Below are 15726 nucleotides of genomic sequence, written 5' to 3' on the forward strand. Positions count from 1 at the left end.
ATTCCACTCTTAGAAATCTACCCAGGAGAAATGAAACATATATCCACACAAAGACTTGTATGTGAATGTTCATAGCAGCTTTATTCGTAATAGCCAAAGACTAGAAACAATCCAAATGCTCAATGACTGGTGAATGGGTAAGCAAAATGTAGTATACTTATAGAAAGGAATACTATTCAGCAATTAAAAGTATCAAACAACTGATACATGTGATAGCATAGACAAACCTTAAAAACATTATGCTAAGTGAAAGAAACCAGATACAAAGACCACATATTGTGTGACCTGTTTATGAAATTCCCAGAAAAAGCAAATTTACAGAGACAGAAATCAGAGCACTGGTTATCTGTGGCTGAAGAGGTAGGAGTGGGGACTGACTGCAAATAGATGGGAGGGAAATCTGGGGGGAGATGAAAAAGTTCTACAAGTGGATGGTGGTAATGGTTGCACAACTCTATAAACTTACTAAAAATCAATGGATTAATTTTACTGTATGTAAATTTACCACAATAAAGCTGTAAAAATGTTTACAATTAATATATGTAAAGAACCTTGCATTTAACAGAAACTAGATTTCTTAAAAGTGTTGTCTTTTCCCTTATTTAAAGTGAATTAAGTTCAAAAATAGATTCTTAAGGCTGGGGAGGGATCATGGAAGATGGGTAGAATTTCAGTAGAGGGATGGAATGAAAACATCAGCATGTTTCAAGTAGAGGGACTAGCAAGAACAAAGGAAAGAGGTGAGAACTGGGGGCACCTTTGGGGATCAGCCTAGTTGTCTGATGAAGACCAAGAATCTAATGGTCAATAGCCCAGTTTCCTGTATTCCAGCTGATTGTTCCTCCTCAAGCAGAAGTCTGCATCTCATACAACTGGTGATGGGTACCTCTTTACTATAAACATCTCAAACTCGATGAGAATTCATTATCAAAAGTCTTGTTACGGAGCAAGGGTTTGATCTGCTCACTGCAAGATAAAAGGCCAAGCAAGTGATGGTAGAGAAAGAATTTTAATAAGTGATAAGATAGCAAATCAGAAGATGGTGGACTAATGTCACCAAAAAACCCATTTTAAGGGGGAACTGATTTGGAAATGACTTATATAAGGTAAACGGAGTTGGGGAGGGGGCTCAGAAATGTCAGGTGATGGATGACTGCGGAAGGTTGGGTGCCTCTCTGTAGCAGATCTGCTGAATGTGCCATTCCTGAGGAATCTAAGAAAACCTCAGTTACTTCCTTATCTGGGACAGAAGGAACAGTTTGGGCAGAGGACACGAATTTTCTGCTAACAAGTTATTCTTTCTACCAGTTACTGATTGGCTTGCCTACATGCAGTTCTAACCATTTTTCCAAAGCATACTGTGAGAATAAGATGGGGAGGAGGATCATGTGGCCTCGGGGGCTGAAGTTTTAAGAGTCCTTTGCACAGGGGTGACTGTCTTATATTTCTTCATGGGTTGCATGTGCCAATTCAGGGGGTGTTCTATGTGTTGCATGCGGTGGATCTTTAGTCTACGATGTGTGAAGCTTACAATCGGTCATTTCAGCTTCTCAGTGCTCCTGCGTGATGCTTAGTCAGGCGGAGGGCTGTCAGCAAGCTACTATCTGATCAGCGGTCCTCCTGCTGTTCTGCAAGACAAGCTCAGAAACTTTGGCTACTTTGTTTCCCATGTTAACTTTGTGGGTACAGGCACAGTTTCATCCTAATCCAGGGAAACTTGAACTCCTTCATTCTCGGTTTCAGTCTTGGGCGTTGATTAAACTGTTAGCCACAACAAAATATTATGCTTGTTATTTACGTGAATCATAAATTTCTATTTCGAAAAGCATTCTTCTAAAAAGAAGCTACTTAAATACTTTTAGAATCACATTATTTTAGAAATGGAATGGGCCTAAGAGATCATCTGTTCAGTGCCTTCATTAAGAGGATGTATATGTGTACACACACAAACACACACGTGCACACACATATGCTCACTCTTATACACATACAGCACTTTGTAAGAACATTTTATTCCCCCCCCCAGGCTGAATAATTTTCAGACGAGGACGACTATCATAATGGAAAAAATATAAGAATTAAAAAGAGGTCCCAGTGTTCACCTTGACAGTGCTATTTCCTCCCATTCAGCAGAGGGCGCTAACTCCCCACCCTGCACCCCACTGCTGACTGGGACTAACACACACAAGCTCGCTGAGGCAAGAAAGGTTATGACTTCAGTTCTCCTGCCCACTGAGCAGAGTTGGGGAATTTGCGCATCAAGATACATACGTACATTTCCTTGGGAAGTTTTAAAAGGGCTTTTTGATTTTTGTTTTGTTTTGTTTTAATCTAAATTACTCTTGTGGGAAGTTTTGAATCAGTATGCTAGAATCAGCAATAAGCAGGGTCCCCAACTTCACCATCAGTGCAAAAGCACCTGCATTCCCTGAAGAGGGGGGCAGAATAGAGGTGACAGATTTAAACCTTATGAGTTAATTCTTTTTTAAGCAATACACTTCACTTTTTGTGTATGTGTGTGTGTGTGCGTGTGTGCGTGTGTGTGTGTGAGGAAGATCAGCCCTGAGCTAACATCCATGCTAATCCTCCTCTTTTTTTTTGCTGAGGAAGACTGGCTCTGAGCTAACATCTATTGCCAATCCCCCTCCTTTCCACCCCCCACCCCCCGCCAAAGCCCCAGTAGATAGTTTTATGTCATAGTTGCACATCTTCTAGTTGCTGTATGTGGGACGTGGCCTCAGCACGGGCCGGAGAAGCGGTGCGTCCGTGCAGGCCCGGGATCTGAACCTGGGCCGCCAGCAGCGGAGCGCGCGCACTTAACTGCTAAGCCACGAGGTCGGCCCAACACTTCACTTTTTTTGATGGTAGGACTGGGGAGTCAATACTCCTTTCAGAATCTGATTAACCTGAGAACACACCAAAAATTTCCAAAGATTCATGTGTCCTCTCTGTGAGGCCCATTCTGGGATCTCTGGTAATTCACCCTAAAACACCTCATTGGAGATATTTTTAAAATTAACGCTGTCATTTATTAAATTGTTTCATAAATGGAGATGCCTCAAGAATTTTTTTAAAATCCTCAGATTTTTTAAATCTGAGGTGCAGATTCACCTTCCACTGTTACGAGTTACTTGTTTAGAAGCCATTTTCAGAGGTCAGATACAAAATTAGCTGCATTTGGAAAACAACTTGTTACTTCCCTGAGGTCTGTGTGATGAGTAAACATACAAAACCTTAACCAGAAGCACTGCACAGCCAGAAATATACAGCAAATAGCAAAGATCACAGTGCCTCCTTTTATTGGAATAAATGTTTATTTGAACTGAAAAGAGATGTCAGCACAATTTGGGGCCAACAAACCACAATCCTCAGAAGCTGCTTGCTGCAATTATCTTGCTCAATACAAGCATAATTTTGCATAACCTAAGGTAGATATTTTTGTAGATACAGATCTTTTTTTCTTAATGAGAGCTTGATACAAAACGTTACCTCTGAAGTTCTTGCATGTTAACATTTATTTCAGTTTGGCATCTCATATTATTAGCTTTTGTCCCTCAAAATTATCATTAAATTAAAGGATAAAACTGAAGAACAGAAACTTTCTCATCAAGAACTTCATTCAATTTACTCAGTCTCTATGAATCTCTAAACATAATTGCATAGCCTCAACCCAAGGTTCAAGTATGGATGCTCAATTTCCACCCATAAACGCCCTCATTTTGAGATGACCAGAGAGGTTAAATGGTTTTCCCACAGCTGCCCAGCTCATTAATAGCAGAGCTGTGAGATGAAGCCAGACTTCTTGACCTCCTGGGTTCTTTTGACTATTGACTTCTAGCTCTAAAGGAGGATTTCTCAACTGCGGTAATATTGACATTTTGGACTGTGTAATCGTTTGTTGTGGGGGGCTGTCCTTTGCATTGTAGGATGTTTAGCAGCATCCCTGGCCTCTACCCGCTAAATACTAGTAGCACCCCCTCCAACCTCTGCAGTTGTGACAATCAAACATGTCTCCATACAGTGCAAAACGGCCCCTAGGAGACAAAATTGCCCCCAATTGAGAACCACTGTTCTAGAGTATCCAAACATCACCTCAGTCCAAGGCCTAGCTTTAATCCCATCTTTTCCATCCATTCTTTCCACACTAATCCAGTAGCTAATGACCCTGCTCTCTTCCTCACTCATAGAACCTTCCATCCCTATCATTTTGTTTATACCAATCTTCTTTTGCTTTGTGATATTTCTCCTATTATATTGTTCTACAACACCATATTTAATGATCTCTATGTTTATATGATATGTCTCTAATTAGACTAAAAGCCTCATGAGGAAAGAAACCATGTCTTAGTCTTTATATTTATAGGTACCTAGAACATGCTTCACACGTAGCAGGAATTCAAGAATATTCAGCAGTTTGATTGATTCAGTATAATCAGATTGCCACTAAACAAGGAAATTTTCCAGATATCTGAATCTTCTTCCGTAAGTGCAGAATGAAATATTTTTATTTTTATTATTTGGATGGAAATCTTTCCAGTATTTACTTGCGTCTCTGTCTTAGTAAAGAGAATATAGAAAATACAGTCATTTTTGATGACTCAGAAACACCAATTTTTATTTTGTGCTGTTTGAGTTGCCTCCTTTCTAAAATAGCTACATGTGGTCTGCTTTTAAAACTGTTGTGTATATTTGAGTGTTTCTATCTCCTCTACAACATATCACCTGACGCTTATCAGCTGTCTCCATGACGTCCAGCGGTCATCCTCTGCACCCTGGAGGTGAGAGGTGCTCGGGGAGAGGGGTACAGGGGGTGTGAGGAGTGGAGAATAAGATAACAACAGTAACAACAACCACAACCACATCATAAATTCTAACACTCTGCAAGAGTTACTGCATGCCAGACACTGGTCTACGTGCTTTATATCCAGTGATTCATTCTGCACAATTCTAGCAATAGTTACCATTATTGCTTCCATTTTACTGACAAGGAAACTGAGGCACAGAGAGATTGAGTAACTTGCCCAAGTTCACAGAGGCAGGAAATGGTAAAGAGAGAGGAACCCAGGCAGCCTGACTCAAGAACTTCTATTATTAGTCACTACACTATACTGCACTCAGTATAATTAGTTAACCACAGTCCTCAAAAATAAGTCAACCAATTTTACCCAAAATTCAGAGCAAATGATTTCCAAAGGTCTGACTGTGGTTTTAGGTGGCATAAAGTGTATGAACTTTGTGGTAGCTACTGTCCTTGGGGTTTTCTTTACTTATCTATTAGCTAACGCCTGCTATGTACCAGGCACTGTTCTAGAGCTTCTTTAGAATCAAAAGATTATAGAATGTTAGCAGCGAAAGAGAACCAGACACCTTCTAGTCCAGTGGTTTCAAATCTGGCTGCACATTAGAGTCACCTGGGGAGCTTTGCTAAGGTGCTGCTGTCTGGGCCCCGCCTCCTGAACAACTGAACCTGAATCCCCGCAGGTGGGGCCTCCTGGAGATGCTAATGGGCAGCCAGCCTTGATGACAGAGGAATTGAGGATTAGAAGAGTAGCCTGCTGAATCACAGAGCTGGAAGTTTTTAAAAGAAAACTTTTCCTAATTTTCAAAAATCTTTTCACTCCACCATTAAAAATGTTCCAGGTGGTTGGAAATCTGTTCATTCAACAAATACTTAGGAAGAGACTGATAAACACGCTAAAATTACTTAGGGGAGAAAGTCAGTCAGCTGTCCCAGATCCCTGGAGTGCCGTGGTAATAGTCGATTACCTCCCAAAGGGTAATAGGGCAACCAAAATAGTCAAATATTTTCCTGTCACACAAGTGATCAGAATGTAATCGTTCACCAAATCTGAACTTTTATGGACAAGGGCAAGTCAAAGGCAGCACAGTTTAGGGAAAATAGCATTAGATTTGGCACCATTCAAGACTGAAATCTAGAACTTGGAACCACTGGCAAATTCATTCATGGCCCCAAGCCTTGGCTCTGCATCTTTACAAAAGTGGACAACACCTGCTTTGCTGATAATTAAATCAGATCATGTAGGTACATGCTTCTAGCACAGTTGATTAAGGAACTCACAAATAAACCCTTTCCCTTCCTCCCTTTGAAGATGACTAAAAAATAAATGAACAAGTCAATAAACTACCTAATTAGTCCCATGTCTTATAAAAGCAGACAAGTGCTTAGCAGAGACCATTTTTTGCGTCTAATCCACGGAAGCATAGTCTTCTCTGGCTGTACTCCTCCTCATATACCTGCCAGAACCTTAGGAACCCAGCCCTTCTTTCGGCTCCTCACTGGGAATGCCCAGTGAGGCAAAACTTCCTTCTCCTCTCAGGAGTATCTGCGGACTGCATTCATGCTCTGATGGCATCCACGCCCTAATTCAGGCTTCTACTATTACTTCGCGGCAGGGTGGTGACAACGGGAGGGTGGCACCTTCTATAAACACGCATGCTGAAATGCGACAAGCACTGAATGTTAAAGCTTGGAGGTAGAGGTTGTCCTTGGAAGGTTAGAAACAGTTGCATGCAAAGCTCTCTATATCTAACTAAGCATTTTCATAGAAGTATTCTGAAGGGATGTATTTTCTTGACTGACCAAACCAGATCGTTTTTGAGGTGTGTTCATGAAGAGAGCCCATATCTTCCTTAATAAACTCTTCAGCTGTTAGGACATTGCTAAATACCTCACAGAATACTAATACCTTCTTTGTTCAGTCACTGACTAGGAAAATTTACTCCTTCAAATTCAATTTCAACAAACGCAGCAGAATGCGCTTACTATTTAAAATGCAATGCTCAGTGCAACGAAGGAAGGGAATGATGAAGCCAGTGTCGGCCCACCACTGGGGGTAGAGGCACATGCGGAATACGAATAATGCCATAACACAGACCATAACTGGAAGAGAAACAAGAGATTCCACCACAATTCCCATAAATTGGATATAATTCTACTGAATCGTTTTAAATTCCCTCCCGTGGCTGCTTTGCACAATATTTTCCCTTAAGTCCACAGCAATACTCCCTAATGTAAATATACATCCTATAAAAATGTTTTTTGAGTATAATTATGTTCCATAGGTTTTTCTGAGGAGAGAATACCAAATTATAAAAACAAATGTCTTAGTGAAAACATTTCTGAAAATATTCATGACATAACTAAAGTTCCACAAGATGCTAGATATTATGCAAAAAAGAAAAAAACGTATGAATGAATGAAGACAGACAGAAAGAAAGACAGACAGAAAGAAAGATGGGGGTATATATGAACAAATAATTTTGAGGAAATTCCAAGTCAACTAAAATTAACATCGTCTTTTAAATGGCAAGATTTCTCGGAAGCTTTAATGTATGAATATGTGTTGTAACTCTCAAAGAAGTAGATCTGATAGAGAGCATTTCTCAAATTTATTTTTTTTCTCAAGCATTTTTCAAGACTCGGGTACTTTTTCTCAAGCATTTTTCAAGACTCGGGTACTGCACACCAGTTTGGGAAACATTGACCTGAAATATTATCATAATATACTGCCTTTCAAAAGTTATAACAAATAAGCATCCTGACCTTCAGGAGGAAGACGAGTGGGTCCACCTGGCAAACAGACCAGAGGAAGCTCTCAATTGAGGTCAGCATCCCGAGCTCTTATAAAGCGTTAGCAACTCCTGCACGGTGTAAAACGCTGCTTTTCCCATAGTAACTATTTTTGGTTGTATAACCATTAAACAGCAATTAGAACACAATTGCACATGGTTCTGCTCTGGATGCAGATCCTGCAATGTATTCTTGAGGCTTTCTCCTTTTTTTTATCTGTTGCGTAAGTGCAAAACAACTTTAAATCTGAATATATATTTGTTATAGACTGAATATTTGTGCCCTCCCAAAATTCAAATGTTGAAGCCCTAACCCCCAACATTGGACGGTATTTGGAGATACGGCCTGTGAGGAGGTGATAGAGATTAAATGATTCAGAAGCGTGGGTCCCTAACCCAATAGGGCTGGGATCCTGCCCTCCTTCCCCTCCCCCTTCCCCCAGCCCTCCTTCCCCTCGCCCTGTCTCCCTCTTTCATCTCTCCCTCCAAAGAGGTCAAGTGAGCATACAGGGAGGTGTCAGCTGCCTACAAGCCAGGAAGAGAACTCTCACCAGAAATTGAACCCTGTCGGACCTTGATCTTGAACTTTCCAGCCTTCAGAACTACGAGAAAATAGATTTCTGCTGTTTACACCATGCAGTCTGCAGTATTTTGTATGGCAGCCTAAAGTGGACTAATACAGTATTGGACAAACCTTCGACCCCATTCAGTCAAAACAACTAATCAAATCAATGATAAGTAAACTGAGGATTTTTAAGGCTGAATCTAAGGATCCAAGAATTTAAAACAGTTAATGCCATCAACTGTCTCCGTTAATGCCATCGACTATCTCCGGGTTTAGGGGAAGCATAAACAAACAGGAGGCTTTGCATCCGCTGTGTCATGAATGTGAAGAATCATGAGGGGGAAAGATTTTCCTGTTAAAAATGTCCTTTTTAAAAAAGTTGATCTTTCTACTCATAAGCTTTAAAAACAAAAATGAAAATCCACATCCAAGCAAAATAAATGAAAATCTTCTCCCAATTTTAAGACACTTTTTGCAAAACCGCTTCAGTTCCTGATCTGTTCCAATGCTGCATCTAGCTGTTGGGTTCCTAATGAAATCGCGCCTTTGAAAGGTGTGCAAACACTGCGGTCACACGGCAGGAAGATAAATACGATTGCTCACTTTAGAAAGGCAGACTGACAGTAGTCTGCGCAAACGCCGGTGGTTGTCAAGACTTGACGATGGAATGGCTTTGGTTTCTAGGTCCCTGAATAGAACCCTGTCCACCCAGACAACCCCCAAACAGCCTGTCACGTACTGCAATGAGCCTCATCACTCCAGTCATCACAGTCATTGTAGCCGTTACACTGCAGTTTCCTGGGGACGCAGATTCCACTGGCACATGGAAAGCTCTCGCTCTCTCCACAGAGCACTAAAAAAAAAGGGGAGAAAAACAATGTCAGAAGAAAAAATTTTTCTTTTAAAATTAGGAAAGACAAATAAAGAACAGAAAAAAAAAATCTTCCTTTGCTATTCAGCAGAGTTGTTTCCAAATTCCCTTAGCTGTGTTGTCATGGGTTTGTCTTTGATCCTCTAGAACGTCAATTGTGAAAGAATAATGCAAAGAGTGTTTGCTCGAGAAAAGGAAAGAAAATTCACCAATGGTCTTGCAGAGTGAGAGGCATCCATGTTCAGAGCACAAGAGAATAGTTTGGCACAACTTCTGGGAGGAAAATACCAAATGAGAGTATTTTTATTAACAACTGAAAATTATTTCAAAGCGAAGTGCTATTAGTTGAACAAACATAAAAAAACAAACTCTCCTTCTAAAATGCTACTCAATGTTGCACAGAGAAAGTTACAGCAAAAAGAATAAATTGATGGGCCTGGCCCGGTGGTGGAGCAGTTAAGTGCAGGCTCTCTGCTTGGGCGGCCCAGGGTTCACAGGTTCGGATCCCAGGCGCACACCAATGCACTGCTCATCAAGCCATGCTGTGGTGGCGTCCCATATAAAGTAGAGGAAGATGGGCACGGATGTTAGCCCAGGGCCAATCTTCCCCAGCAAAAAGAGGAGGATTGGCATTGGATGTTAGCTCAGGGCTGATCTTCCTCACACACACACACAAAAAGAATAAATTGACGTGTGCCTCAAACAGGCGTGGAGACCCCGCGCCCTATATTTGAAATGTATTTTACTTGTCTTAATAAAAATGCAAGTTAAAAATGCCAGAGTCTATTTTGGCAGAAGAAATGTGAAATAACATTAGCTAATAATATTTTCATTCTTGTCTTTTCCTTAACACGGTTGCATTTTGGTATTTTTTGCTTTTAGTATTATAGGGCTCTTTTTCTTCACAAAATTCAATAGATATTCAATTGTTTCAAAATTACAGGAGACAATAAATGTAAGATAAAAGCTGGAAATTTTTTTTAAGGGAAACCATTAATAAAAGGGTAAATCAGTTCAACAAAATGAATGTTAAAATACACTTAAATATTTGGTAATGTGCATCAAATGCCTTTTAAATGTGAATCACCTTTGACCTAGCAATCTTATTTCTTGAACTTCATACAAAGGAAATCTTTATAAATAAGTGCAAGTTTTTATTTTTAAGGATATTCATGCCACCATGGTTGATAATGAGGAAACTGTGAAATAACAGTAATAATAGGGGACTGGTTAAATAAATTTTGGAACCTCGATAATAAGGAATACTGTTATAGCCATCAAAAAGTACATTTTAGAAAATACTGGATGTCTGGGGACAAAGTTCAAGATAATTTAAGGGGAAAAACACCATTTGGTTCTAAAAAAGCATAATATAACTTGGCCTAGAAAGAAGTATATCAAAAGTTACTGTGATTATGTGATTATCCCTGGTATTAGGATTAAAACTAATTTTTATTTACTTCATTGTATTTCACAAATGTTCTTATAATGATCATGTCTTACTTTTCTTTAATCAGAAAAAAAGCTAACTTTTTTCATGAGTTCCCGATTCAGAGCAACAATAGAAAAATACAACCTTTGAAAACTTCTCTGTCTCTTCTGTCTCTCTCTCCACAAAAGCTGATGTGATCAGTTGTGTAGTCAGCTGCCTATTCACTGTCACCATTCCCTAAACTATGTATTTCCTGATGAGATGAACCTTGTTGACTAACTAAAGTGAACCAGCAAATATGGAACATTTTAACTCAGAGATTGAAATATAGAAAAGTGCAGCCTGCGTCTGGCCCCAGCAGAGTGGCTGGCACTCAGGAAGTTCTTAATCAATATTTGATGGGAAAAAGTCACCTCAATCTCAGTGGAGCACAATATATCGCCACAAAGTAAAGATAAAAATGCAATTAATGAATTATTTTCCAATGCTCTCAAGGAAATCAGAGTTTTGATTTGCTGAACATTAAGTACTAGTTGATTTGGTAAGTTTCTTATGATACCACGTCACGTGTAATCTTTACAGTATCAACAACAAAAGTCTGGTTTTCCATTTTGTTTGTTCCCAACAACGAAGTCTGGGGTACCATGATTTCAGTATCAATACAAATGACATCTGTGGACTTCAACTTGCCAAAATATTAGCCATGTTTATATTTTGTATAGTCTTAGAGGATTCAGCACAGGACTGTACTCCTATAGCTACAGAGACAGACTCCTAAAGGGTACACAGGAAACCAGATATAAAATGAAAATCCGAAACACTAAGGTTTTACCGGCCAGTCTATACAATATCCTCTCTCGAGGGTTAAGAGAAAATTTTCAAGGAATAGGTGTTTATCCTACTGTGAGATTGTTTCTGTATTATACTGGAGAGTGCAGAAATTCCATCTGTCTGCATTTCAGCAGCTGCAATGCCTCAGAAGAGTTATTGCATTCCCCACCTTATGGCTCTGATGATTCCTCGGGAGATGTAGCTGAAAGCTCAACAGTAAATAGCTCCTAACATCTCGTTTTCATCTTTAAGACCCTATATATTTTACTCCAGTAAAGCTATTCTTTGGTATGTTTATATTAAATCTGGATCAAATTTAAAACATGGCATTGCTCGCATTGTTTTGATTATCGATATGTCATGTCTTGGCTGATTCAGCAGAAACTGACTTCTTTCGTGTGGTTCCTCAGGGGAAGTGTGGCTGCCTTTGATTTTAGGACATTGTACATTTGTGTCTTTATTCTTATTCTTTTTTTTTTAGAAATTCATAATTTCACTAATCTATATATTTTTGTAAAATTAGAATAACTTTTGTATATTCTCTGTTTGATTTCTCCTTAAACTACATTCAGAATTTCCACTTTTATTTGTGTAAAACTGCTCAACTAGCAAAGTACTTCAAACACATCTTATGTGGAATTTCCAAGCAGCCCCATAAAGTAGACAGGTAAGCATTCTAGCACAACTTCCTTGGGGTAAGTGATAGTTTACAAATGAGGAACTGGAGCATCATGTGGTTAAAACAGCAATTGCCCAAAGTGAAAAACACCTCAGGATGATGAGGATAGGCCTTCAGGCTCAGTCTTCCACACCACGCCCAATCCCTGTTTCTAATACAGGAGTAGTTGTGTAGTGACTTGATATGTGGTCACTTCAAGGGCACCAGGTTCAAGCAGAAGTTCAAGCTTGTCTTTATTTTTCTCTCTAAACAAAAGATAAATGTCTGTCCCTCAGGTGAATTGGACCAGATGAGATGACATTCCATGTCAGCTCTGGGTATTTTGGGGAACCCCCTGAGAGAGCTCTTAAGTTTCTGCAGTGATTTTTTTTCAACCATAAATTTCACGGTCTTATAACAATCATCTTCCAGCTACCTTTAGATTTAGTCCTTAAGATGACAAAGGGAGATTCCCTGAGGTGTTGTCATGCTATACGATCTTGACACCATTTCCACTAACATCATCTATAATTCTTACAGGTATATTTTGGACTTTAAATCAATGGCAGATTGATCGATGGAAGATTCATTCATTAACTGAACAAATATTTACTGAATATCTACTATGTGCTAGGCATTATTCTAGCACCTGGGAATACAGCAGTGAAGAAAATAAAAATAATTCCCCACCTTCATGTAGCATATATTCTACTAATCTTCATCTGATAAAGATTCTTTTACCAACTAAAGATGCTTTATCACCAAAGTTGACTTCCATTTACACATGTGACAATCAATATTCATGCAATGATAGCAGTATACAAACGTATAGTGCCTAAGACACTAGTTTACATGTTCAAATGATGGGGACAATTATGCACCACCTGGACTCCAGAATTCCATGGATTCTGAAGAGTATATACTCATGAGGATGATCAGCTCTCTTCAGAATTCTTGTCTCTGATAACAGACTGCTGAAATAACATCACAGCCTAAAATGACCTTTAGATTTTCTGCAACGGCTTCCAGCCCTCCTGGTTCTCTCTGCCTATGTATCATGGGCAGCCTTTATACTGGCAAATGCTCTCATTACTCTGGTTGCTAACTTTTAGAGTCTTTTTCAGAAATTCCTCACCAGTCTCTGACTCTATAGTGTCCTCATTCATCCTGCCTTTGAGCCCTTGTTTAAAGCCTGAAGCTCAGGTTCAACTCTACCTCTGAGGAGAAAGCTGACCTGGCATAGCGGGTAGTCACCAGAGCCTGTACTAAGAGCCTGTCAGCCCTTCATCCCACATGCTGCTTGAAATTAAGTTACTGTAAACCACTATTGCGCTTACCTCTTACAAAGTTATTTGACTAGATGAAAAAGAATGAGTGTAATCTCTTAGCAGCTAATACAAGAATTCCTCTTGGGGAGATCATTGCATCTTTTGGCATAATAGTTGATAAAAAAGATTGAGGTGAAAGGTAAGAGGTGAGAGAGGAGAGAGACAATCCAAGGGTATGCTCAAGTATCCAAACTTGCTCTCTAACCAGCCTTCTAGGACATATTGACTGGAAGGCTCTTCCTTTTGTTGAACATGAAGATATTTGGAGTAGGTAAGTATGAGTATCGGAAAGCTCTGTATATGAAAGGAGTGAGGATCCCCATGAGGAGGGAAAGGAGCCAGTGCTGCTGGGCTCTTTCTTGTGAGAGAGGTAAATAAAAAAAAGTCAGTTGAGTCTCTCTTGAGGTGCACAGTATAGAGAAGACTCTTTGGAAAATACAAATATCTAGTAGGACATTTCAAGTTGTTTTCTGAGGAATGGAAGGTGTAATCACTTCCTCCATCTGCCATATGGAATCAGCAAAGCTTATGTTGCACTCTAATTTTTTCACTCATTTATTTAGCCAATTTGGCACTCTTCTAGGAGCTCGCAATACATCATTGAATACAGAATAGATCTTGCTTTGTGGAGATTATATTCTAGGAAGACAAACAATACCAATAAACATAATAAATAAGAAAATTGCTATATATTAGGTCAGCAGGTAATAAATGCAGTGAAAATAAAAAAAGCAGAACAGATTAAGAGAGCTAGGAGATGTGGGGTGGGGTAGGACAGGTGCCAAAATTAGAGTGCTGGGGCAGGCCTCACTGAAAGTTGACAATTGAGCAACAACTTGAAGGACGTGAGGGAGTTAACCAAATCTCAGGGGAAGATTTCAGCAGAAGGAAGTGCCAGTCCAAAGACCCTCAGGCAGGAGCACGCCTGGTGGGTGACAGGAACAGCAAGAAGACTGTGTGGCCACAGTAGAGCGACTGAGGGAGAGAGTAGCAGAAGATGAGGCAGAGTGGAAGAGAAGGCCCAACCATGTAGGACTTTGTAAGGACTTTCTAACTTACACAAAAAAGACAACTCATTACAAGGTTTGAGTAAAGAGTGGCATGATTTGATTTATATTTTCAAAGATCTCTGCCTGTTGTGTTGAAAATACTCCAGAAGGGCAAGGAAAACAGTGGGGATAACAGTTAAGAGGCTATTGAAGTAATCCAGAAAGAGATGATGGTGGCTTGGAGCGGGTAGCAGTGGAGGTGCTGAGATACGATTGGATGCTGGATGTATTTTGAAGTAGACCCAGGAAGGTTTCCTGGTCCGTTAGGTGAAAGTTGTGAGGCAAAGAGAAGAGCCAATAATAACCTCATGTGTTCAGCCAGACGGAAGACTGGAACTGCCATCTACTGAGATGGGGAAGGCTACTGGAGAGAGGAGCAAGATGGTGGGGAAAAAATCAGGAGTCACAATTTGGACATATTGAGTCTGACATATACAGTAGACACCCAAGTGGAGATGCTGAGTAGACAATTGGATACATAAGTTCAAAGTCCAGGAAAGAGAACAGGACTACAAATATAAATGTCTGAGTCATCGGCAAATTGATTTAAAGCCAGTGTGTCTGGATGAGATCATTAAGGGAATGGTTAGTGAAGATAGTGAAGAGTGAGAATTAGTGAGGTGGTGAAGAAACGACGAATGAGGGCTTAGCCATTAAACCCCACATTTAATAGCTATAAAGAAGAGGAGAAGCCTGCAAAGAGACTGAGAAGGCGTGGCCAGTGTGGTAGGAGGAAAACAGGTGATGAGCATGGTGTTCTGGAAGCCAGGTGTGTGTGTCAAAGAGGAGGAAATGATCAGCTGTGCGAAACGCCGCTGACAGGTCAAGCAGGATGAAACTGAGAAGTGACAATCAGATTTGGCATTATGGAGGTCAGTGGGGACCCTATGAGAGCAGTTTCAGTGGAGTGGTGAGGACAAAAGTCTGACCGGAGTACGTTTAAGAGAGAATGAGAGGAGAAAAAGTAGCTCAGAGAGGAAGGACAACTCTTTTGCTGCTGAAGAGAACAAATAAATGGGGTAGTAGATTACAAGGGAAGTGGGGTTAAAAAAAAAAGTAAGCGTTTTTTAATGCTTTTGTGTGAGTACAGTACGTTCTTTGTGGAGAGCATAGTGTGGTACTAAGTTCTGCCTGCAAGTTGGCTCAGGTCAAATAAACAATGATCGCTCTTGAAGATACAGGAGCTTGGGGAGGGAGGATCATCGACATCAAGAGTATATTTACAGTCTAAAAATGAAGCCAGTCTTTTATTTGTCTGTCTTTCTAATCCCATCACTAAAATGTGGCTTCCTCAGAAGTGTCCTTCTTCCAAGGTGAGAAATCTTTCTTATTCTCTTCTGCATCTTCTTCAACATCTACTAGACATATATTAAAAATGAGACACCAAGCTACTCACTTCTAG

At 40.0% G+C, this 15726-nt stretch overlaps 1 protein-coding gene across 1 annotated transcript in view; it reads right to left on the reverse strand.

Annotated features, from left to right (window-relative positions):
• Positions 1-15726, reverse strand: part of CORIN (corin, serine peptidase) — a 217346-nt gene that overhangs the window by 69921 nt on the left and 131699 nt on the right. Inside the window, 1 exon segment of the mRNA XM_058547003.1 lies at positions 8895-9008. Coding sequence (XP_058402986.1) covers positions 8895-9008 — 114 coding nt within the window.

This window comes from Diceros bicornis, chromosome 8 (assembly GCF_020826845.1).
Source record: "Diceros bicornis minor isolate mBicDic1 chromosome 8, mDicBic1.mat.cur, whole genome shotgun sequence".
In the NCBI taxonomy this organism is placed as follows: domain Eukaryota; kingdom Metazoa; phylum Chordata; class Mammalia; order Perissodactyla; family Rhinocerotidae; genus Diceros; species Diceros bicornis.